Genomic DNA, 27,804 nt, shown 5'->3' with positions numbered 1-27,804 from the left:
ATATCTCTGTAGCATTTCAGCAAGGACTCTAAGTTAATTTACTATGGCAACAACAAAATTAATCCGCCCACCACATCCCTGGCTCTATCTTATACTGCTGAAAGTAGATCCCACAAGCCTGAAATCTGCTCACCCCTGTTTCAGATCATGCACTGGACAAAAACTGTACCAGAGTATGGAAAAGTTCCTTGATGCATACTGATAAAATAAGTGGGAAATCTGTATCTGGGGTGCGGATACAGAAATATGCAACAGAAATATCCTACAATTCAAATCTCTGATTTCTGTTGTCTTGCTATACTCTGGTAATGATAATGGATCTCCCCTCTGTTATAAACCTATAATACAGAAGAAAGAATTATCTCTTACATATAGGTACACAGAGAGTGTGATCCACTATTGAAATAACCTTTAACTTGTTTCAGATATGGTTTCACAAAAGAAGTTATGAAGAAGTACCAGGTAAATATTTGGTTGTCGTTTGGTAGTGGCATCAGGTTAGCAACCTTACCTTTTAGCTAAGTGATACAGACTGCATTTCAAAGCCCTAAGTTAATTTTATGGACCTTAGTTCTGTAAAGAATACTGAACTCAGAGATGTTTTAAGCATTTCCCATAAGTAAGTATGGGGAGTAAATTGAATTCAGTTTGCATTTAATGGTGAACTTATCCAATTTACATTTTCTGAAACGATATGTGAACTGAAACTCAGTGATCCTTCAAAATTCACACGTTCTTGACTTTTGCTATACAGTTGTCCAGCCAAGTAATGTGTACAAAAATGCATCACTAGGGTAAAGTGTGTGTGTGTGTACATGCATATATTAGTGAATATAACATGCAAAAGTGCATTAAAACAGGGAAATTTGTATATCAAGTAAAATATGTATATTATGCAAAATTGCATACAAATGTGTATTAGGAAAAAAATTGCACTAAAATGATGAATTTTCATGAGGACTTAAAAAAATGAATGTGGAAATGTGGAGTATTGAAGAATTTAAGAATGGAAAAGTCAGAAATAGAGAGAAACCAAAAGTGGTAGATTCATTCATCCCTACTCACAAGAACCCCTTTATTTCCCCCCATGTGCTCAGCGGTGTAGCTAGCCGCTTGGGTACCTGGGGGGTGGGCCAAGGCGACTCAGAGATGGGGCAAGAATAGATTTACAAATAGTTTTCAGTTCATTATTTTATGGCTTTGAGAAACCACCCATGAAGCACATCACTTTGCTATTATTTCAGGGACCTTCTGATTGTTACCTAATCACCTTTATTTTCACTTCATAGTGCTATGGAACAGCAATTTTACATCTTCTGGAAGATGTCTATAGCTGGCTTCCTCTTGCAACTATAATTGACAGCAAAGTTCTTATTTTACATGGAGGAATATCGGACACTACTGATTTGAATTTCCTTAATTTATTTCAGAGAAACAAGGTAAGGTATTAAACTCGCAAGACACTCGTTTTCTTTAGTTCTGCTCTTTTGGGCTCCAGTCCATCTCACCAACACACAAATGCTATTGAAATCAATGAGAATTAACCTTGTGTATCTTAACTCTTTTACGTAAACATGCCATGAGCATTTTGAAAATTTAAAGGAGTAAACTAGCAAAACACAACGGATTAAAAAATGCCTTAATTTGTTGCATTATGTGTCCCTGGTACATACTTTCTCTAGACCATACCTTAAGGCTAATAGTCACCTTAACAATGCTTTAAGGGGTTAACCGTGATTTTTAGTCCAGGCACATAATGGCAAGAGCTGTGGGTTGGCTCCATCATGCCGCACTGCACAGCGCCAAGTTCTCCATGCCTTACCCCTCTCCCTCCAGTACACACCAGCAACATACTTTATTTGGAAGCTGGGAGGGCAGTGGTCCTTCACCTCTGAAGCCCCAAGGACTGGCAATGCCTGGGGGGAGAAGCAGTGCTGCAGCAATAGCCTCCCAGCAATTAGATTGCTGTCACTTACTGGGGAGGTGCGGAAAAGGGGCAAGGTGACAAGAAGGTCTGGGCTGCATCAGCAGAGAAAATCCAGTGCTCATATCAGTGTCCCTCTGCAACCCTGGTCTCACTGCTGCTTCCCTCCTTCCAGTAACTGGGAGTGGCGCCAGGAGACTATTGCTGCCTCACCGGGTGAGCTGCTCCACTCCTTGACCGTTGGCCAAAGTTCATTAAAGATAACACACTTTCAGGGCTAAGGTAATTTACTTTTGTGCAGATCTCCATTGTGGTCAACACTTGTTTATGAATTGCTTCTCACCTATACCTGGTAGATCTGCTACTATATTTTCACTTTCATGGTCAGAATTCAGCAATATGCCTGTGCTGATCTAGACCAATAAATGGCGATCATTCATTTTGTCTTTATAGCTGAAGTCTGTGCTGAGGCCAGTGAAGTCAAATGCAGAGACAGTCTCTAAGCCACGTGGAGCTAGTCTTGTAGAAACCGGTTCCCACCGGACGGAGGCCACAAAGTCCCTTTCCGGGCAGGACAACTCTCTCAAAGAGGCCACGAGGTCCACATCAGCACCTAGCAAGAGAAGGCGATACAGTAGGGATGTGTCTGATGGCAAAGAGCCTCTTGGCAACCTTCCTGGCAGAGGCAGTTCTAGTCTCCTTCCGGAGGTGCAATACCTTAAGCCTGGCAGTGTTACCACATCGCACACATCCTCAGAATTAACAACAAAGGAGTGGAAGCAAGTATGCCGAAGCTGTATATTAGAGTCTTTTCCCTTCTCCACAAATATTGGCTATTAAAATGTTAACATTTGAGAAATAATCTTCAAAAAAACAACTTGGAAACAAGCTTTTGAGATAATGTAATGGGCACGCTCATTACTTTAATATCAAATTATAGTTGCTAGAAGCTTGCAGACAAAACAAAATGGCTGGTTTGTCAAGTCAGTATGTGAGTGCTTAAATGAACACCCATTCATGCTTTGAGGATGATGTTGGGCTGAATCAAAAGGGTATAAGGGTCTGAGTTCCTTCACAGAATGGGTTCTCCAATGGTATACTCTATAGGTGTACTCCCTCTCTCTCATCATGTGAGGGGTGATTGTTTGAACACCCCTTATATAAAACACAGTCTGAGTTTTGTATTCCCCCTGCCCTCACCCTCAAACCTCTTTCGTCTACCTTTGCCTTTTTGCAATACAATGCCTATTTTGAATTCTTCCTTTAGCTCCCTTCCCTCAGGGCTCCCTGCACTTTAGTTTCCTTGCCACCTGGAATCCCTTCTCAGATGCCAAGGCACTTCCAGACCATCACTGTTGAGATCCAGTCACATGTTGGCAAATTCAGGCTACACAACAAACTGCCTTCCCCAAGAGATCAGAATTTTTGGAACAAGGGAAATAGTGGGAAAGGCCCTTGTTTTGATGTAAGGTCATCTAACCTCCCCACATACAAACTGGAATGAATGTTTATTAAATTTCCAGTGTTGTCTAATCTTCCTGTGAACAAATCAGGACATAAGCTCAGCAAACAGGTTTGTCTGGATGCCCCCCTCAGGCAACCTCCCCCAAATCCAAAGACTTTGTGAGGTTTAACTGCAACCAAACAGATATATTTTCCTTTCCCTCAGAGAGACTGAACTGCAAACATTCCTTATGTGAGCCAACATTCTGTGCCACCATACCAACTTACCTATTCAGTGTCATAAGGTTTCACCACCACTAGTACAATAAAATTATATTGTTTTGAACTAAACACAGTTAGGATCCTCACATCCCGATGATTCATATTTCTTTCTAAGGGTTTTATTCAACATAGTGTTGTCACAGCAAGGGTTTCCAATAGGGCTGTGCGACTTTCCAGTCTTAGGGGTTCCCCCAAGCCTCTGGAGTAGATTTAGGGAGTGTATGGGGAGAGGAAGGGGAGGGAGTCCCATTACATGCTGTGATGGGATGACCTTGTAGATACCCGCCAACCTCTGCTTTTTATTATTTACATTATTCCAGCGATGGATGGTCACTAGCATTTTGTTTACTTGCTATTGAAAGGTGGTGGATATTCTCTGGAGTGATCCGAAACATCAGAATGGATGCACACCAAACAAATTTCGAGGAGGAGGTTGTTACTTCGGACCAGATGTTACTGCCAGGTTGCTAAGACGTTATAATTTGAAAATGCTCATCCGGTCTCACGAATGCAAACAGGATGGGTATGAGATCAGTCATAATGGAAAGGTAACCAGAAATTTACAGATTAAATTTCAGAGTCTTGACAGCTTCATTTATTGTAAGTCTCTGGGCTTTTCTGAGTAAGGCAGGAGCTTCTGTCTGCCAGATACAAGCCACTAACCATATCTGTGTGGTACTTGTGATCAGCACAGAGTCTTTGTCACCTACTAGGCCCCATCTGCAGTATACATTGAAGGCAGTATTATACCACTTTGACTTCCCCCTAAATAATCCTGGGAACTGTAGTTTAAGGGTGCTGAGAGTTGCCAGCCACTCCTAATTTTTGTCTTCACCTCTCCCCCCTTATGTTCCACTGAGCCATTTCATGGCTCAATCATGGGCACCAATCCATACTTCATTAAATGGCTTGGAAGATCATCTGCAGGGGTGTCATTGGTTTTCCCCTGAGTTGGTGAGGCTCATTTGGCATCAACATAAAATAATAGACCCTTCAGTGTCATTGGCCCAGCCTTGTGCTCTACTCGGCCAGTAGAGATTCAGCAGGTGTTTCAGCCTTTAAATGCAAGCTGAGAACTTTCCTATCCCACCAGGCTTCTGCAGGCAATACAGTCAGTATGCATCTTTCCAAAATAGCTGATAATAATCTGATTTGAATTTTTATTATATGTAGATCTTACTGTCAACCTCTTTGATTTTTTTATGATATAGTGGTATATGAATATCTGTATAAATAAATAAAGTACTTGGAACATAAAGAAGGCTGATTGCCAAAGAATTGATGCTTTTGAATTATGGTGCTGGACTCTTGAGAGTCTCATGGACTGCAAGAAGATCAAACCTATCCATTCTGAAGGAAATTAGCCCTGAGGGCTCACTGGAAGGACAGATCGTGAAGCTGAGGTGCCAATACTTTGGCCACCTCATGAGAAGAGAAGACTCCCTGGGAAAGACCCTGATGTTGGGAAAGATGGAGGGCACAAGGAGAAGGGGATGAGAGAGGATGAGATGCTTGTACGGTGTTCTCGAAGCTACCAGCATGAGTTTGACCAAACTGCGGGAGGCAGTGGAAGACAGAAGTGCCTGGAGTGCTCTGGTCCATGGGGTCATGAAGCGTCAGACATGACTAAACAACAACAACAAATAAATAAATAAAATAATTCGTTCAGGACAAATGTAGGTGTGGAACTTGCCCTTGAACTCAGTAGAAGAGCTGTGCATGTTTATCACATGGAGTTTCTTCTGAACTGTTTTCTTCAGTGTCCTAGAGAAAGACAAAGTGCCCAGTACTTGAATTAAGGTTTTGTTTTGTTTTGTTTTGTTAAAGCCTGATGCACAAAGAGACTCATGACCCTGGATGTAATCTCAAATACAAAGAACATTTCACTTACCTAGTATCAGCCATGGAAAGGGTGCTTTCATTCCCAATATTAGCCTTTGTCATACTTACGAATATTGCCAGATCAAGCTTGAAATCCTCATTACTTAAACTGCATTTTTGTTTCCTTTTAAAAAACTAGGTTATCACTATTTTTTCTGCTTCAAACTACTATGCAGAGGGAAGTAATCGCGGTGCTTACATCAAACTAAACCCAGATCTGATCCCTCGTTTTGTTCAGTATCAAGTCAGCAAATCGACACGCAAAGAGACTCTTCATCAGAGGTAGGATAAGGAGGGCACACATATTAGTTTTTAAAGATTTATGAAGAGAACTGAAAATGCAAAACTGTCCCCAAGGCTCTGGTCCACCACCAGTGGTCACTGAGCTTCATTCATGGCAGCTGGTGTGGAATTGTGGTTGAAGATGGGAGACAGCACATCCATCATATTAAATAGTCAAATTTATTTTTAACTGTATTGTTAGTGCTTCTTTTATTTTTATTTTGCATTTTTTTGTATTATAGTCTGAATTCTATGGAATTGCAATTTATACAATGGGCAGAAAAATCATTAAATGGTCTGCCAAAACCCTCAGCAGTTTTAAAGCAGTTCATGGTTTGGGAGCTACTCTTCCAAAGTAAAGAAAGTTGATGGAGGAAGTTAGTAAATGCTGAGTTGCTGTTAAACAGCTCAGGAGAGATTCTTTGATTCTTTAACTGTCCATTGTAATCACTTTCTTCCCTTGTAGGGTGACTGCAATTGAGCTGTCTGCTTTGAAGTGCTTGCGAGAGAAACTTTACACACACAAATCGGAACTGATTGCTGCTTTTAGACAGTACGATCCAAATTATACAGGTAACACAATTTGAAAGCAGCACTTCGCAGTTGCTCCATTTCACTGTAATGTAAGTGACTGTATTTATGATGGATCAGTGGGAGATAGAAGGCAAATCAACAGGAAGCAGACGTTAGAAGCAGATGCATAGAGTTTGTAAGAGAAGGACATAAGTGGCAGGACCCCCCCCCCCCAAGATTTGCATTTCAGCGATACTAACAATTAGGTAGCTGAGAATGGTGGGTTACATCAAAGGATGTTTGACAATGGACAATGCTGCCCAAGACATTCTGCCACTTGAAGAACAATCCAACAATGCTCAACACCACCACCCCCGCACATTCATTTACACCAATTTCTGCCTTCATCTATTCTCCCTCGCCCTGTAATGCTATCTGAAGAAGGTTGTGTCAGGGCTAGCCCTGATGATGAAAACCCAAGCAACTCCTAAAGGTTTTTAATCAGGCAAGAAAATGGCAAACGGGGTTTAATAAGTGGGAAACAATGCACACTGGAGTTCAAAAAGGTCAGTGGGAAATATTTGGACATATATTTGAAGGAGGATTGGCTACACACTTTTTCTTAGCAGGTAGCCAACTTTTAACATTTGCTGCCAGAAAATAAGGGAAGTAGTCTCTGATAGTAGAGGTTTTGTAATTGTGATTGGAGATTCCAGATAAGCATCTTTAAAAGAAAAAATCTCTGGGACCGGTATCTTTTAGATAATTACTGGAAATTGCACAGATGGCACCAGTGAAATAAAGTCTGTCCATCCGCTGAGGGATTGGTGCCCTCTATATGCAATTTAGTCTAATTACATGGACAATCATAGCCAGATCCAGAATCCACTCTGCTAATCCTGGGAGCTGCAGGATGTTCGGCTTGTGCACATGAATGGAACCCTTTCATGCACACAAGAAAAATTTGGATATTAAGCTACCCTCTTGAATGAGGTGGCAATTCTTGAAGGCATCAGAGCTTTCCCCCCCCCCCATGTGTTTTGCAGTACACATATGCAAGAAAAAATTTGTATTAGAGAATTAATTTTTCAGTTTACAGTGCGATCTTTTGAAGTGAGCAAGTTTCTCGTTAATATCTGATGCATCTCTGATGTAAAAAAAATAGATAATATTATGAACCGTCCCCCTGGTAGGCTCCAATCTGATGTCCTTAAAATAAGTGATTGCTTTGATCTCAAATCATGTTCATCTAGGCATATCAGATGGAATGAATTCTGTTGCAATTCCTCATCTTGCATTTCAGATGGATAAGGCATTTCTTGTCTTGCATCTTTAAAAAAAAGTTAACTTGCAGATCTTCACAGAAGGAAAGTATCCCAAGAAAGTCTCTCTGGGCAGTCATGGAGGCTCCCCTGAGCAACATGGGATGGGGATATGTGTGGGATCAGCCAAAATTAGGCTGGGGTTCAAAGATGGTAGGTTAAGGATGTTCATGGCAGGAAAGTTTGCAGCCTTTTCTCTCCACCTATGTCCCATTCCATGTGGTTCAGCAAGACCCATATGGCTCCAGAGAAGGTTCTCAGGGAGCTGGTGTTGTGGTCCAGGACATAAAAATTGCCTTCTGTACCTTACCTTGTTAGGATCCAAGCCATTGAGTTTTGCAATTTATTTTAAATTAACAGTTTTAACATTGTTATTTGAGTGTGCAGAACTCTAGAACTTCTCCTGCAATCATATAATCTATTCTCAGCGTAGTGACTCAATAAGAAATTCACCTGCTTCCTTTTGACCATAAAATGCTCTTTGTTTGTTTATTTTTGACAGGAAAGATTTCTCCTGGTGAGTGGGCTTCAGCAGTGGAGTCTGTCTTATGTCTCGATCTTCCCTGGAGAACATTACGTTCACGGCTGGTTTACCTGGACCAGGATGGTAGAGTTGAATACCTTTCATCTTTTGACAATTTTGAAATCCAGCTACCCATCAAAGAGGTGAGATAGTTTAGGAAACAGCTGACCTTCACAGCCTTGTTAAGATGTTTTACAATAAGATCTTGAAATAGCACTTAATTCTATTTAGATTCTTAACCCAAGGTACTATTTCTGGGTTAGTGGAGTCTGTAACCTGAAGCATCTGCAACCCGAGGTACCACTGTATTCTGATTTCTGATAAAACATTTTTCAGGTCCAGCCATTTTTGGTGGAAACCCTGTGTAGATACAAAGCTGATTTGGAGATTATCTTTAATATGATTGACAAAGATCATTCAGGTATGTTAAAATCCAAAGTGGTGCATTGGAAGTAAACATAGATAGGGGGAGGGGGGAAATTTGAGGGATATTTGTAGAAGCTGTTTGATTTTCATCAGTATTAGAAAACATAAGCAGTGGATATGTGTGGGAACAAGGCGACTGAAAACTAGAAACATTTGTTGTCCTCCCTGGCTAGGTATTGTGTACCGATGTACTGATTTGTCCCTCTAGATCAGTGTTCAGCAAACTTTTTCAGCAGGAGGCCGGTCCACTGTCCCTCAGACCTTGTGGGTAGCTGGACTATATTTTGAAGGGAAAAAATGAACGAATTCCTATACCCCACAAATAACTCAGAGATGCATTTTAAATAAAAGCACACATTCTACTCATGTAAAAACACCAGGCAGGCCCCACAAATAACTCAGAGATGCATTTTAAATAAAAGGACACATTCTTCTCATGTAAAAACACACTGATTCCCAGACTGTCCGCAGGCCAGATTGAGAAGGCGATTGGGCCTCATCCAGCCCCCGAGCCTTAGGTTGCTTACCCATGTTCTAGATAGAAGGCAGGGATACCATTTAGCCAAGGAATGGGTGGTTCTTCCAGTATTACAGACCATAAGTGACTATGGTTTTGCTTCTTCTTATGTCCCCATCTTGGTTCTGTACTCTGAGGGCTGGTTCATGGTTGTACTGACCATTGAGACTGGTATCGCTAAGTACACACACTCTCTCCCATTCCCTGGTCTTGGCCTGTACAGTGATTTGGTTTGGACAGCTATGTGAACACTTTTGGGCACATCTACACAACAGTTAATTGAAGTAGTCTGTTTATTATCCAAAAAAAAATGCGGCCAAGGCTTGTTATAAGATGCCTAGGCACCCTAAATTCAAGTCCAGAGTCTTCTTACATTTCCAGATTTCATTAACTCTCCAACAGTTATGTGTGTGTTCATGTTTGTGTGCGTGCGCAGTACTTTCAGTGACATACCCCTTCCTTCCAATTCTTTTTAGGTCTTATCTCTGTTGATGAGTTCCGCCAGACATGGAAACTCTTCAACTTGCATCTGAGAATCAATGTGGATGATGAATCCATTGACAGCTTAGCCCGAAGCATTGATTTCAACAAAGATGGTAGCATTGACTTCAATGAATTTCTGGAAGCTTTTAATGTGGTCCATAAATTTGAGAATAGGTACAATCACTAAAGAAGCTGAATTCCTGACGAGCCCCTTCCCCCCGCACTGCACATTTGCTTAAAATAAATTGCTGCCTTAATACTGTTAAGTTTGATTGAGCAGCGTTCCTAGAAAACAGACTGGCTGGGGAAGGCACTACTTTATGATATGTAAGCGTAGCTATTTGGCAGAATGCTGCTAATGAGATGTATAGGTAAATGGAAAAAATATGGTTAAAACACATATAAGCTACGCTGTCCACAATAACTGCTGTAGTGCCATATTAATAATCTCAGGGTTACTCTAATAATGGTTCCTTTAGATGGCTTTTTCATATGCAGTGTTTTCTTTCTTGTGAAACATACAGTTGTGTCAGACAATTTTTTTAAAATCCAATCATGTTTCAGGTTTGAAGAACAGTGTAGGTCTTGCTGGTTATACATCTCTAATGGGGCAAAACTGATATCCCGTGATCTAGAAAACTAGCAAAAATTAAGCGGTCCTTTTTGTGTTGTTTCTAGAAAAAGTCCATTTGCAACCTCATTCACTTGGAAAATCATAGTTTTACATTGTAACTTTCCCGCCGTTTTCATGATCTCAGCACTGCTGCTCATGTGACAAAAACTGGGGCAGTGTCCCAGCATACAGTTCTTCTCCGTGATTTAAAATTTACTGCAATGTGGCAGTATATTGATTTAAAAGCCACTGTTTCATATTGCAGCGGGTAGCGCAGTGTAAAAGGAATGTTAGAAATTGGGACAGAAGTGCTAGCATTATAACCAATAAAATTCACACTTCTGCATGGAGCCTTAGTTTCAAAAACAACTGATAAGAGACATCTAGGTGCACTAGTATAAGAGAGTTGTTGCTAGTGGTCTTGTACTCAGCATCCCTCAGCCAAAAAAATCAGTGCAGGAGTATAAGACTTAACCCACCCCTTTAATTCAAAATGGCATCCAGTTGTAGCCAAACATAAAGCCAAATCACCTGCTTCTTGATTTCATGGCCTATCATGCAAATTTGGTCACAATATCTTAAGGTTACACAGAGAACAGGTGAAATACTTCCCAAACTGCATAGACTATTTGATGACTTTCGCTAATCTGCAGTATCAAAAGTTCATTCCTTCCAAATGCTCTGGAAGGAATCGAGACTACGGTACATTCTTACATCGTAAGCACTTGTGACTTTTACATCATGCGGAACTGGCACCTGAAGTCTTAGCAGCATGCGCCTAAGATCATGAAAATGAATGAACCAAAGAGTTGCCTTAACTGCTGAACAACATGAAGAAATGCATGGGCAATAATAAAGCATTGGGAACAAACAGCTGTAGGAATGTTAATCAGAACAGGGAAACGTTCCCTTCGTTTTAAATAGCGATATGGGATGATGTTATCTTGTATTAATAGCATTCATTCTTAGATTAAAGGTAAAGGGATCCCTGACTATTAGGTCCAGTCATGGCCGACTCTGGGGTTGCTGCGCTCATCTTGCTTTATTGGCTGAGGGAGCCGGTGTACAGCTCCTGGGTCATGTGGCCAGCATGACAAACCTGCTTCTGGCAAACCAGAGCAGCGCACGGAAACGCTGTTTACCGTCCCGCCAGAGCGGTACCTATTTATCTACTTGCACTTTGACGTGCTTTCGAACTGCTAGGTTGGCAGGAGCAGGGATCGAGCAACGGGAGCTCACCCCGTCGCGGGGATTCAAACCGCCGACCTTCTGACCAGCAAGTCCTAGGCTCTGTGGTCTAACCCACAGTGCCACCCGCATCCCATTCTTAGATTAGGCTAATGCTTATTCATCCTTGTGTCCTTCACATAAAAGTAACATCCTCATTAGAAATTTGTTAATATTTTTTTCCAGTGGGGAAAAGCTGTCACTGCAGCCCAGACATCCATGGATGCAGCTGAGCCGAGGGCCTGGCCTGCTTCCTTTTCAGGGTCAGAATGGGACAAAACTGGTGTGCAGCCATTGGTGGAGCATCCAGATCTCTAGGTCATTCCCAGAGCTATCCATAAAAGATGATCCCTATTCACAAATGAGTTTTCATGCACAGGTTGCCTGTTGCAATTCAATCCAGGTGAATGGTAGTTTGCTGATAAGGAGGCCACTTCCATATGGCGTATATATTGATCGTTCATCCTGATTTGTTTGCACAAAGGATGCAGGGAGGTCATATGACATTGGCTATTTACTGAGTATTCATTCTGATTTGGGAATGTTATGTAATGTTGAATCAAGTGACTGGAAGGCTGGAAGTTCCCACTGTGTTGTGCCTCTAATTTTTGAAACCAATACATCCAAATGGAGCTCAGTTTACCAAAGGGTATCAATATCTTTGTAGAGATTTTGTAAAAGAAGGCACTGTTTTCCTCTTAAATCTTAAAAAAAACAAAAACAGATTCAACGTCCAAATAGATACCTGTTTATTTGTAATTGTATTTGTATATCTGATATATTTCTGAAGTGAAACACGTTTAGACCTGGTTAGTGCCTGGAAAAAGACAGCCAAAAACCCCTATATGAGCACCACCTTGAGTTCCCTGATGGAAGAATATAATTAGAAAAGAAAAGAAATACACAAACATGAATCCATACTTGACTCTTAACCCTGTTTATTCCCACCCCAGAGTGTCCGGTTTGTGCACCTGTCCAAATTTGACGCTATCCCAAAACAAACTTTTTGCACACTTCGAGGCCTTAAGGTAAGGGCAGCTTGTGGTGTCTGGGCACTCCAGAACTCGCACTGTGCAGCACTGTACACTTTGCGCATGTGTTTGTGTCCCTAACCTGCTTTTCAAAAGGAAGAGGCAGGGTGTGTGTTGCTTGTTGTATCAGCGTCTCAGCTTGTATGTAGCCATGTAATTCACCTTCTGTGCCTTTAACCCCTGCCTTGCCTATGTACTGCTCATATTTATGCATTAAAGATTTGGACAGAAACCTGAGTTCGAGTTCTTCATCTGGCAGTGAGGGCCAGGGGCAGAACACTTTTATCTTACCCAAATGTCTGGATTTTATTGCTTCACAGTTTCTCTCTCATACGACTTCATACCAATATACCATCCCAGTGCAATGGACCTGTAATATTTGCTTCTAGTAACGTAAAGCGTCTGTCCATTAGACCTGGTAACACAAGCTCAAGGCCTGTAATATCTTTGGCGGCAGCAGCAACCTGGATCTGAACATTTGAACAACTCTCTCTGGCTGGATTTGCTCTCTCATTTGCAGTGCCGTGGATATTTTTATTTTAGTGTAGCCTGAATTACAGACTGGATTTCTGCATGGGTAAAAATTCTACCACAACCAATGGTACTGACAGCTGATTCAACCATATATGGAATTAATGGGCTCATGTAATTTGGATATAACTTTAATCCACAGTTAAGCTAAAATATGGTTTAAATGAGACCATGCAGCACTCTGGTACAAGCCAGTGAAATAATGGGTAGTTTGCTTCTCCCATGCTCCTCCTACTGTTGTGTTGCCATGAGCTAAGCCATGGTATGGCTTATCATTATGTCCAAACCCAGGCGTGTTCACATTTAAACCGCAGTTTAGTTAAACTATGATTTAAAGCGCTGTGCAAACCAGGTCTACAACTTGCAGGTGAATGGTTGAACTGTGCCCATTTAAAGATACTGGCTCTTTAAGCAAGGATAACAAATGAGGAGGAAGATGTCTGGCTCAAGAAGCCAATCCTACTCACGAAGGCTTAGGGACAGGCTTGATACCCAGGCATACATAAATGAGCACAAGCTGCTCTTCTGTTAATGTAATTCAAAATAAAGGGGAGGGATGTGTGTCTGTATTTACCTCAGAGCAGGCTTCCTCAAACTCGGCCCTCCAGATGTTTTGAGACTTCAATTCGCATCATCCCTGACCACTGCTAGCTAGGGATCATGGGAGTTGTAGGCCAAAAACATCTGGAGGCCCGAGTATGAGGAAGCCTTCCTTAGCGGTATCTTTCCTACAAGTGGCCCATTCACACAATCATTTTGCCCCCCCCCCCATTTGCTGATGCAGTGGTACCTCAGTTCTCGAACGTAATCTGTTCTGGAAGACCATTTGAGTTCTAAAACGTTTGAAAACCAAGGTGCAAATGGCTGCTGCAAACTCAATTGAGAAAATTTAAAAACATGCAGCGGAAGCCGTTTGACTTCCAAGGCGCATTCAAAAATGGAAGCATTTACTTCCGGGTTTTCGGCGTTTGGGTTCCAAAACGTTCGTCAACGGAGATGTTCAAGAACCGAGGTACCACTGTACACATTATAAACACATGCTGGTATGAGATATTAGGGATTGCTCCCCATCTCAGCACTTCTAGAACTTAGTAACTCAAATCAGGAACAACTTTGTTAGCAAAGGAAGTTTCTTTTTTTATATCTCTCTCCACACATATATTTAAAAGGAATATAACAAAGCCATTCAATTATTCATGTATGTGATACATAATTCAATACAGCATTAAAAAGTGAATGCCCAGACATCTAACTATTGGGCAATTGCACGCAGGACACCACGTGCTGTGAATGTATATAACATGCAATTTTGTGCCCTGTGTGCTGTGTTATATATTGCAGTTGCTTGCTGGCATGCTGAAAATAAAACATTTCTAACATAGAGCTATAAAGTGTCCATCCACAGGTATGTGAGAAAAAAATAGTTTGTACCAAAATAAGATTAATGAAATATTCAGAGGCCTAGTGGGAAAACTAGGCAGTCTACAAAAGCCGCCTAAGCACTCAAAAAGCAAGTCTGATGAGTTGAAAGGGGAGTGGGATGGTTGAGTGAGTGGGAGGCTCCACATGGCTGAACATCTGATGCCTGTTTGGAAGAAATCCAAGCTTCCTGCAGTTTACACTCTGAATTTACACTGCAGCAGTTGAGATCTCTTTAAGACATCTGGAAACATTGACCCACTTGCTCAAAATTGCAAATAATAGACTGTAGCCACTAGCCAGTTAAAGCAACGGCATTTTGTATGAACTGAAGTCAAAGGAAAACACGTGCTTTCTTGCATGGCTGAAAGTGCAGTTCCGGATCGGACTCACTTCATTTGGCCCTTCACTGTGTGCGCTGGGAAGAAACAAGTTCACAGGGCTATGAATGGATGTAGGACAGGCTTGATTCTGACTTGGTCTGGGCACACAATCTTAAACAAACACGCAAGTTTCATTTGTTCATAAAATATGTATCTGCTTTCTTTCCCAATAAAAGTACGGTACATCGAAAGGCAATAGACATGGACAGATTGGTAAGAATGAAAGGGTGGATCCTGTTGACAGCAATGAGTAAGTGTCATGAATAAATTAATAAAGCCAAGTGCATAAATATATAAGCCAAATCCACTGATGTCATAGCCCGTGGTTCTTGTCTGTGGCTTCATTACAGTTCCAGACAGGGAATGAAGCATGCACAGTTCCCAGTATGTGACTGTACAGAGAGCAATGAAGTAAAAGCCCTGCTAACTCACAGAATCATATAGGATCTTGCAGATCAACCTTTAGATCAGTTCAAATTTTTTACAAGAAATTCAGGGCAATGGGCAAAACCTTTAACAATATTTTTAAATATTATGAACCCCACAAAATAAAAATAAAACTGTCAAAACAACACATAGTACCTGAAACCATAAATGCAGGAATCTGTGCTCTGATTGTGCTTGTGGCCTGTGTTGCAGTAGGCAATTTATGAATGGATACCCTGCCCACATTTAGTTGAGTAAGATAGTATTTTATGCCTCTTCCTAATATGGCCTTTCCAAGTCCCAATTTTCTCTCTTCCTCTGTAAAGCAATCTGCTCCTCTAATAACACATTCCAGAGGTCTAGGGTATCTACCCAGTGACAAAAACAAGCACTGCAACATGTTCAACGCCCCAGAGCTCGTTGTTTTTCATAGCTAGGTAAAATATTAGCAGATTGGCGTACTTGGAAGTTATTTCCTGCCAGGTTCCATCCTTCCTAGTGAACAGGCCAAGGATGATTAAAAGTTGCTGGTTAATATAAAAATTGGGTGATACCTAACTAAGTCACATAGTCTCGTGAAGCAACAGTCTTCCAACTATCTACCTGCTTTAACAGGTGTCTGCACAAATATTTACCATGGTGTAGAAGAAGAGTTTGAATTTGATATTAGTTTTATCACTACCCGAAGGAGTCTCAAAGCAGCTAACATTCTCCTTTCCCTTCCTCCCCCACAACAAACACTCTGTGAGGTGAGTGGGGCTGAGAGACTTCAGAGAAGTGTGACTAGCCCAAGGTCACCCAGCAGCTACATGTGGAGGAGCAAACCCGGTTCCCCAGATTAGGAGTCTACCGCTCTTAACCACTACACCACACTGGCTCTCTCTTGATTGTGTGTGGTTCTCTCTTGATTGGACAGCATCAGAAAACTGGAATCATTCCTGTTAGTTACTCAGGATGGGCAGAGGCATAGACACTATACCCTTCATGTCACCAAATGGCCGATGGGAATGGCTTTCTTATTTTCCAACAGGGGTGGGAGCAAGGACCTGTACCATCAAATGAAGAACATATCCTGTTAATGTTACTAACAGTGCAATATTGTGCAGGTTCACTTGGAAGTAATTTCCCCTGTGTCCCAAGAGGCCTACTTCCTAGTACAGTAACTGTGTTTAGGATTACAGTCTACACTACCTTTTGCCAGAAATGGAAAATTACAAGTAACTGTCATGAGTTTCACATACAAAAGGGAGCACCGTGTCTATGAATCTCCATACCAAGAAGAACCATATGGTAAACACTTCTGAAATGGAGCTGAATTTCAAAACCCCTTTATAATACAACAAAGGAGTATGTGTGCCATTTAAAAATATAGATAAAAAACCCTACTAGGCATATCCATCCCTTTTGCAACCACAATTTTTTGGGGGGTTTGGGGGCGGGGGTGTGTGGGAGAATTCCCAGTCATATTCACCAAATTTATTCAGCATTTAAAAGCTTAAGAAACACTTCTAAAATGCACATAGAATAAAAAAAGGGGTTGTGTGTCAGTGTTGCATTTATCCATTGCCACACAAGTATCTCAATACTAATTCCAGATCTATAATATGGAATATATATTTAAAAGTTAGGACGAGTGACAGTGCTTGGCTTGTAAGATTTCATTATCCTGGTTAGAACCAAACCAATTTTCCTTTTCTAGACATGTCTGGCTTGTCAAAAGAGCAGCGTAGGTGGTTCCTTCCTAGCAGCACAGCCGCTTTGCTTGACAAAGCGAGCCTGTAAATCTTGGTTGGTTCTATTTTCATTCGCACAGGCGCTCTATTTCTAAGATGCTTAATGTGTCTGAAAGCTCTGCTCTCTAAATGACTCTCCAAGGTCGTCATTCAACACTGAACATCCCCACTCGTTTTTGAGTCCATGCAGGTGTCTGAAAAGCTGAGGAGTCAGTTGCCGCAAACAGATTAAAAATACAGAGTACTAGCCTAACTGGCAACATTTTGTGTGGAAAACTTTACTGTGAATTTATTATGGTATAAGCTTTTTTCTGGACTCAAGCCCATTTCGTCAGGTGCTGTAAGACATTAGTTAAGACTCTATGGTGCCACAAGTCTTTAAGTTTTGGCTGTCGGAGACACTAACGCAGCTACTCCTCTGGAAACTTGCTATTTCTTCTTGCTATCCTTGAAGGTGGCTTATTTGGAAGCTCTAAAGTAGTTCAAAGATGAAAATATAATTTTTTTTACATTTGTGATATGAAAACAGCTTTACATCTTGCTGAGTTGGTCAGGTCCCAGAGTTCTGTAGAAATAAATTTATCCTTGCCTTTTTCCCTGCAGGGGAAAAACAGCTGGGGCCCCCTCTGGTTTTTGTAGATGCCAGAGGCATGAGGTTTAAGCATTGTCTTCTCTTGGATTGCATCCTCTATGGCAGGATGAGGAAACAGGAAATACTGTTTTAGTATATAATTTTATAAACTATAACTTATATAAAGACTTACTTACAAAGCCCCTTGTGTCCTATCACTCTAGTCTGCAATGTATTTGACCCTGAAGTCAGCACCTACATGCAAGTGCTATGCAGGAAGAAAGAAAAAGCATCACTCTTAATCTTACAATTGCTCAGGGAGCGATTCCTTTTGGGATACGCTTGTTACAGCTTCATGTTCCAGTGATAACTATTTTCAGGGAGCTGCTATCGGAAGTCAATCTTAACAGAACAATTAAAAAAACCCAAAACATTTTTGTGTTAGTACTTTAGCCAAGGGCACTATTCTTAACAGTCACTTTTGATTAGGAAGTTAGTTTGCTCCAAATTTCATGGAGCCAGCACTTATTACTACATAAAATATGTTAAAAGCACTATGAAGCAATATAAGCTTAAAACCAAAAGATTACTATCAGTGGAAACCAGTGTTGAGTGGCCTTCTTTTTGAAGATTAGGACTTCACCTTCCTCATCCCTCTCCCCCCACCAGCTCCAAAATATTCTCCAGAGAGTCCCCTAACCCCCTGGAGCAAAATAAAAATAAAAATGGGGGGAAGGAGCTGCAAGGAGAGGAGAGGAATGTGGAGTCCTATTGCATGGATGGAAGTTCACTCTCCTTGTGCATGGACATTGGATGAAGACCCAATTTCAAAACAGTTCGTCTCTAGAAACCACCAGAGGCAAGTTTAGCACTTGGGAAATTTTTCTCTACTGCCAGATAGACATTGCTAAGTAGGTTGTGGCAGCAGTCTCACACAACCATGTTGTTTGCAATAATTAAAATGATAGGAACAGAGACTCAGGAAGAAGTGAGAGCTATTAAATATGAACCACCTTGGCAAGAAGTTAGAGAGAAACAATTGCTGCCCCATTTCACATGCACCTTATAGCAGATGTGCTACCTTTGAAGAGGCTGAGAAGTTGCCTGCAGGCAACCTTTAAACATGCAAACTTCAACCTGCATTCTGACACTGGGATTACTTCACACATTTACAAATTCTCTAGGCAGTGCAACATGAAAGCAGAATGTAGCTCTTCAAGTCAGACAATCTTATATGTAGGTTTTCACTGTCTGCACACCTCTTACTGTGATTAGCCACTGACAATGCATTATAGTGAGAAAATATGTCATTAGATATGTACTTAAAATGTTTATATTTACCTTTTCTACGCTGATGTATTTCCTCCCACAATGTGTGTCTTCTGGATTTTATTGCTTTAGAGATTTCCAAAGAAATCTTAGTTTCTGTTTCCTCACCTTCTTGTTCTTAAGTTGGTAGCCACCTTCTCTATGACAGATTTCCAGTTAAAACTGCAGTAGTTGAGATATCCCATTTGCTTTGCTATAGTACCTCTGGCCCTCTGTGTAGGACAGGGATGGGGAACCTGTGGCCATACAGATGTTTGCTGGACTCCAGGGGCCTATCAGCCCCAGCTCCTACAGCCAGTGGTTGGAGACGATAGGAAGTACAGTCCAACATCTGGAGGACCACAGGTTCCCCATTCTTGGTGCAAGAGAATAATCATATTCAACCTATTACAAAATGTGTTGATCTCACATGCATGGTGTGAAATGTGAACAGAATATATCTGAGTGTTTGTGCTGAAGAAGTTATTTTGCCTCTGGCATTTAAGGATGTACAAAAGGTTATAGTCAGTTTCGCACTGATACACATTATTTAATTTCATGGACCCACGTCTGAGCAAATGCAGATTGCCATACAGTAGTGATGCTCACCCAAATGCCTATGGCAGTGTCCTTTCTAAATGGCTAAATGATGCACGAAGTCTTGAGGTAGAGTGAAGTGAGCAATCGGGTCACTAAGGGAGAGGTTCAAGGGAGGGAGGGTGGAGAAGAAGGTTTTTAAAACTGATCCTGGTGTTTTAAACCATTTATTGCATCAGGCAGCCTGTGCTTGGAAGAAATTCCTGAAGGTAGCTCGTTACTGCTTTTGACAGATAAGTCATTGTCCCATAAGCCCCGCTTGGGGCACTGTCGTAGAAGAAGCAGCAGATCCCTGTGGCTAGGTCTTGTTCCAACATGACATCAGTTGCTCCAAGAGATTTCTGGAAAATACGAGGATGGGGGGGAAGCAAATGTTTAAACTTGTATAGTGCAAATTGGGGTGGGGTTCTCTACTTATTTTTGAGTAGGCCTGAGACAGTGGTGGAGCAGGGAGTTTCTCAGTCAGCACCTGCAAGAAGGCAGCTTTAGGCTGCTAATATCAGCTGGGTGACTATCCCTTCCAATTCTGTGATTCTATGTGCTTGCACAGTGCTGATGGAGGGAACCCTGCACCTACTTTTTACTCCTAGTACTTAACGTTGACTTTCTGCTGCTCTTTTGTCTGAACTGTATTTTAATTATTATTTTTACATTGCTTAAATTCTATTAGAGATTGTTGTTTCAATTATTATCTTTTATGGGTTTTATCTGTGTTGTTTTAATTTGTGTAAGCTGCCTTGAGCCCCCACCAGGGGAAAAGGTGGGGTATACACAACAGCAACGGATTGCTGCTCCACACCAGTGAAATGGTATGTGACTTTCTACTGCAAGGATACCCAGTGTTGTACCCTCTAGATGTTGCGGATATTACTCCTATCTACAGTAGCTAGTGGGGCCAATGATCAGGCAATATGGGAATTGCAGTCCTAGCCCCCTCCCCCACCTGGCAAAGGCTCCACATTGGCTACCCCTCTTCTACTGGGCACATTCTTGCGTGGCCCCAGCGTTCGAAACCCCCATCGTTCTAGGTGCATTTTGCAATAGGGAAATTCATTAGCGCCAGCAGTTTCAGAGCTCAGGGCGCAGTACTGCACCTAAGATTTCAGATTAAAACTGCAGAATGGAAGGAAAAGAGGACCTTTTTCTGCCTCTCCACTTCCAGCTACTCTCTGAAGACTGGAGAAAAGACCCTCTTAAGAATATTAGAGGGGTGAGTAGGGGAAGGACTACTAGACCATGTGAAAAATGAACATAATATTTTAGCTGCAGTTCATCCATTTTCAGCTTTGTATTCTTGTTATTAAAAAAAAAGCACACCTAGACCTTCTGTTGTTATGCCCATAACCTAGGTTTAAGGTGCCATTTAGTTCCTAGTTTTCATATCTCAGTTTCTAACACTGCAGGGCCCTCCAGCCACCTGCCTGCTACTGCATATGTTTCCAACTCTTCACAGTCACTTGGAACTGTGTTGAGGATTTGTTGCTTGCCTTTTTAGAAGAAAATTCGCCATGCATACCTGTTCCTGAAGAAAGAGGTCATTTGCTATGTGCACTATCCGGTCCACATGAATGATGCCTCCAATGCTGTTCACCTCTATTTCAGATAACAGGGTAAGTACAAGAATGGCCTCCACCAGCAGTTGCCTATATTCAGGCTGGGGTACATGGTTCAGCACCGACTCCACGTGGACAGCGAACTTGATCTCACAAGCTGTCATCTTGAAGAGAAAAAAGGGAAACAAAAACAAAGGAGCATAAGGGGCACTGTATTCCAAGTTGGGCACATAACTTTAAACTTTTTGAAGGCAGTGAGACCTCTTGCAATCCAAGCTATTAAACAAACAGCTGTGGTGCAGGAGACTTCTGTAAAAACAAAGCAGTTGACAGATGTCACAGTCTCCTATGTACATCCTGATGAAGCGTCCAAGCTTTTAGGTATTGTAGTTTATCCACCCACAGCACCTTAAACCCACACTCCACGCAGGCAGCAAGCTAAGGATGCCTTTCAGTGAGGTACGTGGCTTTTGTCCAGCTGTTAGAGGAAGTGTGTATATGCATCTGTTGTCAGAAAAGGTGTTCTAAGAGGATATGGCGATTCATGGAGTGCAGATGCAGGTACAGTTGGAGGCTTGGATGCAACCACATTCACAAGGGGAAACGTTACTGCCCTCTCCTGACTTTTGACGGGCTTTCGTAGCTTCAAGGCCACTCTAGGCTACGCTTGCATGCAGGGACCCAACGAGGCACAGAACCTTCCTGCGGTCCCAGGGTAAGGTGAGAAGGCCCACAGGAAGACTGTTTTGCAGCTGCTGACTACACTGGAATGGTTCAGCATAGCTGTCTCAAATTACCACAACAGTGTGGGAAAGATGTACACCAGGTGTAAGTGGGCAGGTAGGCGAGCTGCAGATAATATAGACGTGGGAAAACACAAATATTTAAGAATAGTTCTGAAATGGCTTTGCTGGCCTTGTGATTACAATCAGTTGCTGGCCTTATGCTGGAGGTAGGAATCGTAACACTACATCAAAACATAATACTACAGAGAATTTTATTTTTTTTAAGCCGCTTGCTACCAGTGATGTGGGAGATGCGATGCTCCCCAAAGAACCACCTCGTTATTGCAAGCACAAGCCGAGCAACCTAATTTGCACTGGCAAAAATGCTCAGATGTCACATGGAATCACTTAGCCTCAGGAGATCTGGCGCTTATTACTTTTGATTCCTGTTAAGCAATAAAATTGGATGTTGCCAAGTTCTGACAGGCCTGTTAAAAGGATTCGAGTTTTTATAAATCTCTCTTGATAGTGAAGATAATTTATCATCTCCCCATAAATTACATTACACAGACAGAAAAAAAGATTCTCACTCCTAGCTGGTGCCCTCTCAAGAGGATGATTGGAGTGGAGGAGGTTAGTCAAAACGTGTGTACACTGAACTTTCAGTCTAGTGTTTGGGTGCTGGAAACTTGCAACAACTGTGGAGACTAGAGTACAAATCCCCAGCCATGATGCCTCACTGGGTGACCATGGGTCAGTCATACACTCACACCCTAACTTCCTTTACAGGGTTCTTGTGAGGATAAAATATACAGGGGAAAGAATTAGATACTATAAGTAAGAACAAAAAAAACTGATTTTTGGTGGCTCAAGGCAAAAAACAAAATCACTCTCCCCTCCGCAACCAATAAATAAATCCAGGAATTTCCAGTCAATGCCACCAATTACAGTAATCAGCTCACACGTAAGAGCAATTTTCAGTATGATTTAAGTCCTCTTCTCACATTATGTTTGTGATATGGGAGCTTCTGCGATACAACTCCAGAACATATCATGAGACAGTCCTACAAACAATTTCACAAAGACTCTCCTCCCTGCAAGAGAGGGGAGTGGTTGTGACCGGGAGCCGGACTCCGCCTCAAGCAGGGGGCGTTTGCCCCCTGCCTCCCACTCACCTGGCTGGCGCCCACGCCCTCGGCCAGGCACCCAACCAGGGGCCTTCAAGGCTGTGTACAGCAGCCTAAATTGCTGCGGCGCCAGCCTCCAGCCCTCACTTTTCGTTGTCCCGTCGCGAGTCATCAGCTAAGAGTCATCACAGGGAAGAGCCATGAGGTTTGGAGTCAGTGTGTGTGTGTGGAGTCTGCCTGGTTCCTGGCTTGCCCCACCCCTGGGTGCACACTATGTGTGCCACTCCGGGTGCCAGAGCAGCTAGCTCCGCCTCTGGAGTCACACTATGGCATACAGCTAATTGGGATGTTCCAGGACAGAGGCACCCCTTCCCAGACCCACCCCCCTTTTGAGATTATTAGGCAACCAAATGTATCATTCCATAACACCTCATACAGGAATTATTTTTTCCTGGGGAACCTGCCTTTTTCTCCCAGATCAACTACAAGAGCAAGATCACAGCTTTAACAAAATGACAGCCCAAACAAGAAGACACATGGGAGCAATGGTACTGCTTTGAAGTGTTCCAGATCCATTTCCTGTTCTCCCAATGAGCAGGGCAGCTGTGGGCAAAATTGCAAAGAAGTACAATAATGATTTAGGCCTCAAAAACAAATCCAAAAGCTAAGTCAAAGCATTTACTGAAAGGACCTCAGAGTAAGTTGTCACTGTCTGGAAAATTACAAATGCAGAATTTAAGTCTAGCATAGGAGAATTCACTAAATGAATTTTGAACAGGACAGGATGGCCTGAAGGCTCTTGTCTCCTTGGTGTCAATTGAAAGCTTATCCTCTCAGTGATCGAGAGGATGCACCAATCACAGAAATAACCACTGCCCTGGCACCACTGGTTTGTTTGGATTAAAAAAATAAAATCCCCTGAACAGCCAGGTGGTTCTAATGCTCTGGAAGCCAATAACCCCATTTCCATCTTCCATGCAACAAAAACTGGAAAAATAGACCTTGCCTCTAAAATTAGAATGCCCCATTAAGCAGTAATTATGAGCACTTGGCAAGTACAGAGCTGATAACGCACTCGGTGCCTATTGCTAATAATAGATTCCTCCCCCCCCCCAGCCCCTTTCCATTGTACTCTGGAAACAGCACATAGAGGGAACCAGTGCCAAAAGGGCTATTTGATACTATGCCACACAAAAAACGAGCTGTCGCTTTGAACAAGGACCCAGCGTTAGTTTTTGTTCTAAATACCCGCATGTAAGAAATCCCACTGTAACTGTCATTAATGTTTAAAAAGGCACTGTTTCCATCAGTTCCCTTTTACAAATTGCAACCCCTTCCGTGCTTTTCTGGAGTCTGCCTTGGTGAAGAGTGCAGGGGAAATTGGTGGAGATTGCTTCCCCTTCCCTTGTGAGAGTGGGTGCTTCAAGAATATCAAAAGCTGTTCTATGCAGCATTGGATCTCCTCCATGATAAATTAGTCAACATTTGAGAAGATGAACATTTGCAGTGATGATCCCTCATATTGAACTCTGAAGACCAATTGTTTTTCAGGAATGGTAAAGGCCTGCAAGACAACGACCCTGGAACCCAAAGTAGGCAATAAAAGCTCTTCAAAATCAATGGGTATTAGCTGGATTCAAAGCAAGATTATTATTTTTCACCTTGCAAGGCAAGATGAAATGCAGAATGTTCTGTAATGTGAGCTGCAAACCCCTAGGAAGCTAATTAGGAAAAGAAATATGTTTGGTCACGATGTGCAAACGAAGGCTGCAACCTTAGGCATACGTATGTGGGAGTAAGAATTTCAAAGTAAACATGCAGGATTAGAATAGGATTGTAAGATATTTTTTATTCATCACACATCATTATTTTCTGCCCAAAGAAGAGTGTTATGTGACTCTATAAAAGGCTTGCATTTTCTAAAATTAGCCCAAATAAAAAGGCTCCGTCTCATTAAATCTACATTTAGTCCATCCATGGTTAAAGTCAATGACAACATGGATTATAATGGCTCAGATATGCCCTCTTCCTCTTGCCCCAACAGCTTCCTTCCAGTGTATCTCATTCTGGGCAACATAGACAGGAACGATTCCAAATGTTAATGTCTTCAAAGAAGTGGCATTATAGTTCAAGCATACCTGGAACCGTATACATTTCTGACCTGTTCTCCTAATACAAGAAAAACATGATGGCTGGCTTTAAGGTAGAGATGTGAAAGCCTGGGGAAAAGTGTAAAATTTGGGGAAGAAAATGCGCCCCATTTTTACACACACACAGTTTTTAAACGAAAAATAATGCGGGCATTTTTAAAAACCTCTCTCCCCCATCCAATCTTACCACCCCACCCCCAGTCATCAATCTCTACTGTGAGTTAATTATTTGCACTCAGGAGCATTTTATTTGCAATGTTGCACAACAGGCTAATATTGAACAGACATGGCTGAGCATACGTACAATATTTAACCTTATATTGAACTAAGCTGCAACTCTTTGTACTAAGGAATTATGTTAAAACTTAAGAGCTTCTTCAAGTCTTACCTCTCTTGTCGTTGAAGAAGGAAGGACATAGCCATCAATGGAGAGACCGTGACACTGCAATGTATATGAACATTTCAATATTAAAACATGGTAAATAGTAAGAATTAAATGAATCAACATTTAAGGAAATTATGTGGATTTGTTGGAAGGTGGTTGGCTTTTAAACAAGTTCTTCCGGGAATTGTTTTTATGATATATGGCAGGTTTTAAAAATAAACAAACCAGCAACTGTAAAATTATTTCAGTACCTCTGCCAAAGAAAAGGTTATCATTCTATAGTAAGAACAGATGACGGTCTAATTATGCTACTCTCCAAAAAACATCCTTCACCAGCACGGAATTACTTGTGTGAGATCAAAATACAGGATAAATCTGGCTGCAAATTAGTCATGAATGTGGAACACTTGCAGGAAATTCAGAGGTATGGATTCAGAAATGTAATTATGCTTATTCTGGTGCAGTGACTCAAGGACACGTGGAGCTTCACGTGTGACGTGTGATACAGAAGGCTAATAAACCCCTAACTAGCCACATTTTTGCTTTGGAAACAAAGTTTATCCGCTCCTTGGTGGCCCCATCAAATTTGTAATCAAAGGGTGATAAAAAGTGGACATTTGGTGAGAGAAACAAGCAACAAACAGAGGGATCTAGATGGAATTGTTGCTTCTAAGGGGAAATGAGGCAGCATATTGTCTTTTATGGTTCAAATTGTAAGCATAGAATAGTAGATTCAGTTGATTCTATTAAATAATCAAAGCAATTTTATATTGAATTGAGCCTGGGCAGTTTAATTTCTAGGCAGAAAATGATTCATGTCATTTCATTTGGTACACTATGGTGCCATTCCTGAAAAAGTTAACGTTTCTTTTTAGGCAAGCTTTGAATTGTAAGACACGTCAGCTCTGCTCATAGTCCTGTCTCTGCTATGGAGTCTTTTCAATCACGATGTTTCATTGAGTTTTGAGTATTACTGGTGCTCTCTTTAATAGCATTATTGTATTCTGCTGCTTTTAGGGTTTTAATTCTGCTTTTAGTCATATTCTTACTTTTTATTTTGGACAGTCTTCCCACCATGCTCTCCTTTCAGAAAGTCACCCCTGACTACTTTAACTACCAGTGCTCTGGAGAAACATGTTGGGCAATTTTGATCTGTGAGTTCTGGGAGGATTTTTTAGCTACAAAAGGGGTCTCCCCCTCCCCTTCTTTCCCCCATGCACCTCCTAAATCCCTTCTCCCAATGCTCAGGAGCAGATTTGGGGAGAATGCAGAGTGCATATGAGGAAGGAAGGGGGTGAATTCTGCTGCACAAATGGAAATCCTTGCACTATAGGAACAAGTGTGTTGGTTTACCACTCACGGTTATTTCAGAATATTTGAACGGAACACCTATGAGCTAGAAATTCAATAACTGTTTCTAGATATAATCCAAAGCAACAGAGTGTACTCTAAAAGTTAACCTAATCAGACAAGGCATGGCATTTCCCTCCCGCTTCTGTTGCTTCCAAAGGTACCTTTTGAAGGATCTTCCACACTTTAGGATAGAAACCCACGGGGACTCTGTTAATGGCACCATCCAGCCTCCTCCTGCGAAGCCACTGCCCTTGTCGGTCACCCCAACTGATACAGTGCCCACCAGACCCTGTCAAGGATGATGTACTAGTAGGAGACGATGGGCTACTGCATCTCTGAAAAAAAGGACAAAATTTCACCAAAAATGTCAGAAGCTCCATTTCAATCCCCACTGGACTGATTAAGGTAAAGGGTTGCAAGCTGCCCACCTGTCCTTCAGCAGGTTACTGCTTATTATACATAACAATTTCGCTATATATATATTGGTGTGGGTAGCCAATCCCTACAATAAGAGAGCAGATTGTTTTCCAACAGAAGCAGCACAACCCTGTCTATGTTCTATCCGAAGAAAGACCCATCAAACTTTATTCAATGGATCTTACTGCCTAGTGCATTCAAGATTAGAGCCTAGTTCATTTGCACAACTTCCAAAATTCTTTATTCCAGAGATGTCATAAATGTCTTAATGGGGTTCTTTCTGCCTTAGGGGATCCCAGTGAGCCAAGGTGATGGCGCTCCTTAACCTCGCATAGTAGAGGCAGTTGAGATGCCTGCAGTTTTCTCACAAGCTACACCAGCTGAAAAGGTCTCTTCTACACAAGTAGAAGCCATGAATCCAATGTGGATAACTGTGACAGTCATTTGTGAAATGTAGCTTACATAGCTATTCTCAACCAGCATGAAGATGGCATTGCATTGGTACCTCTTGCCCCCCCCCCCCCAATTCTTTTCAAAGGCCAGCCAATTTGAAATCTATAAGCACCATGTGATAGATATCCATCAGGAAAGTCAGATGTGTGTGTTTGTGTATAATGCCGTAAAACCATTTTATTGGTCTATTTCCATTAAATGTATGT

At 41.7% G+C, this 27,804-nt stretch overlaps 2 protein-coding genes across 5 annotated transcripts in view; one reads left to right on the top strand and one right to left on the bottom strand.

The window, feature by feature from the left end:
• Positions 1–12,699, top strand: part of PPEF1 (protein phosphatase with EF-hand domain 1) — a 32,878-nt gene extending 20,179 nt beyond the window's left edge. Inside the window, exons 9-17 of the mRNA XM_077927477.1 lie at positions 426–462; positions 1,290–1,439; positions 2,378–2,707; positions 4,012–4,197; positions 5,670–5,812; positions 6,279–6,385; positions 8,150–8,313; positions 8,507–8,591; positions 9,590–12,699. Coding sequence (XP_077783603.1) covers positions 426–462; positions 1,290–1,439; positions 2,378–2,707; positions 4,012–4,197; positions 5,670–5,812; positions 6,279–6,385; positions 8,150–8,313; positions 8,507–8,591; positions 9,590–9,783 — 1,396 coding nt within the window. The 3' untranslated portion in view covers positions 9,784–12,699. The remainder of the gene's footprint in view (positions 1–425; positions 463–1,289; positions 1,440–2,377; positions 2,708–4,011; positions 4,198–5,669; positions 5,813–6,278; positions 6,386–8,149; positions 8,314–8,506; positions 8,592–9,589) is intronic.
• Positions 12,700–19,367: 6,668 nt separating this feature from the next.
• Positions 19,368–27,804, bottom strand: part of PHKA2 (phosphorylase kinase regulatory subunit alpha 2) — a 52,628-nt gene continuing 44,191 nt past the window's right edge. For all 4 annotated transcript variants that reach the window (XM_028727576.2, XM_028727577.2, XM_028727574.2 and 1 more), the window contains 4 exons: positions 26,890–27,063; positions 25,379–25,432; positions 20,952–21,152; positions 19,368–19,776 (listed from right to left, as the gene is read on the bottom strand). In XM_028727576.2, the coding sequence (XP_028583409.2) occupies positions 19,603–19,776; positions 20,952–21,152; positions 25,379–25,432; positions 26,890–27,063 (603 nt within the window). In that variant the 3' untranslated portion in view covers positions 19,368–19,602. The remainder of the gene's footprint in view (positions 19,777–20,951; positions 21,153–25,378; positions 25,433–26,889; positions 27,064–27,804) is intronic.

The sequence above is a fragment of the Podarcis muralis genome, chromosome 4, assembly GCF_964188315.1.
Source record: "Podarcis muralis chromosome 4, rPodMur119.hap1.1, whole genome shotgun sequence".
Lineage (NCBI taxonomy): Eukaryota > Metazoa > Chordata > Lepidosauria > Squamata > Lacertidae > Podarcis > Podarcis muralis.
The sequence above is the reverse complement of the archived record's forward strand: the minus strand, read 5'-3'. Positions and strand labels throughout refer to the sequence as shown.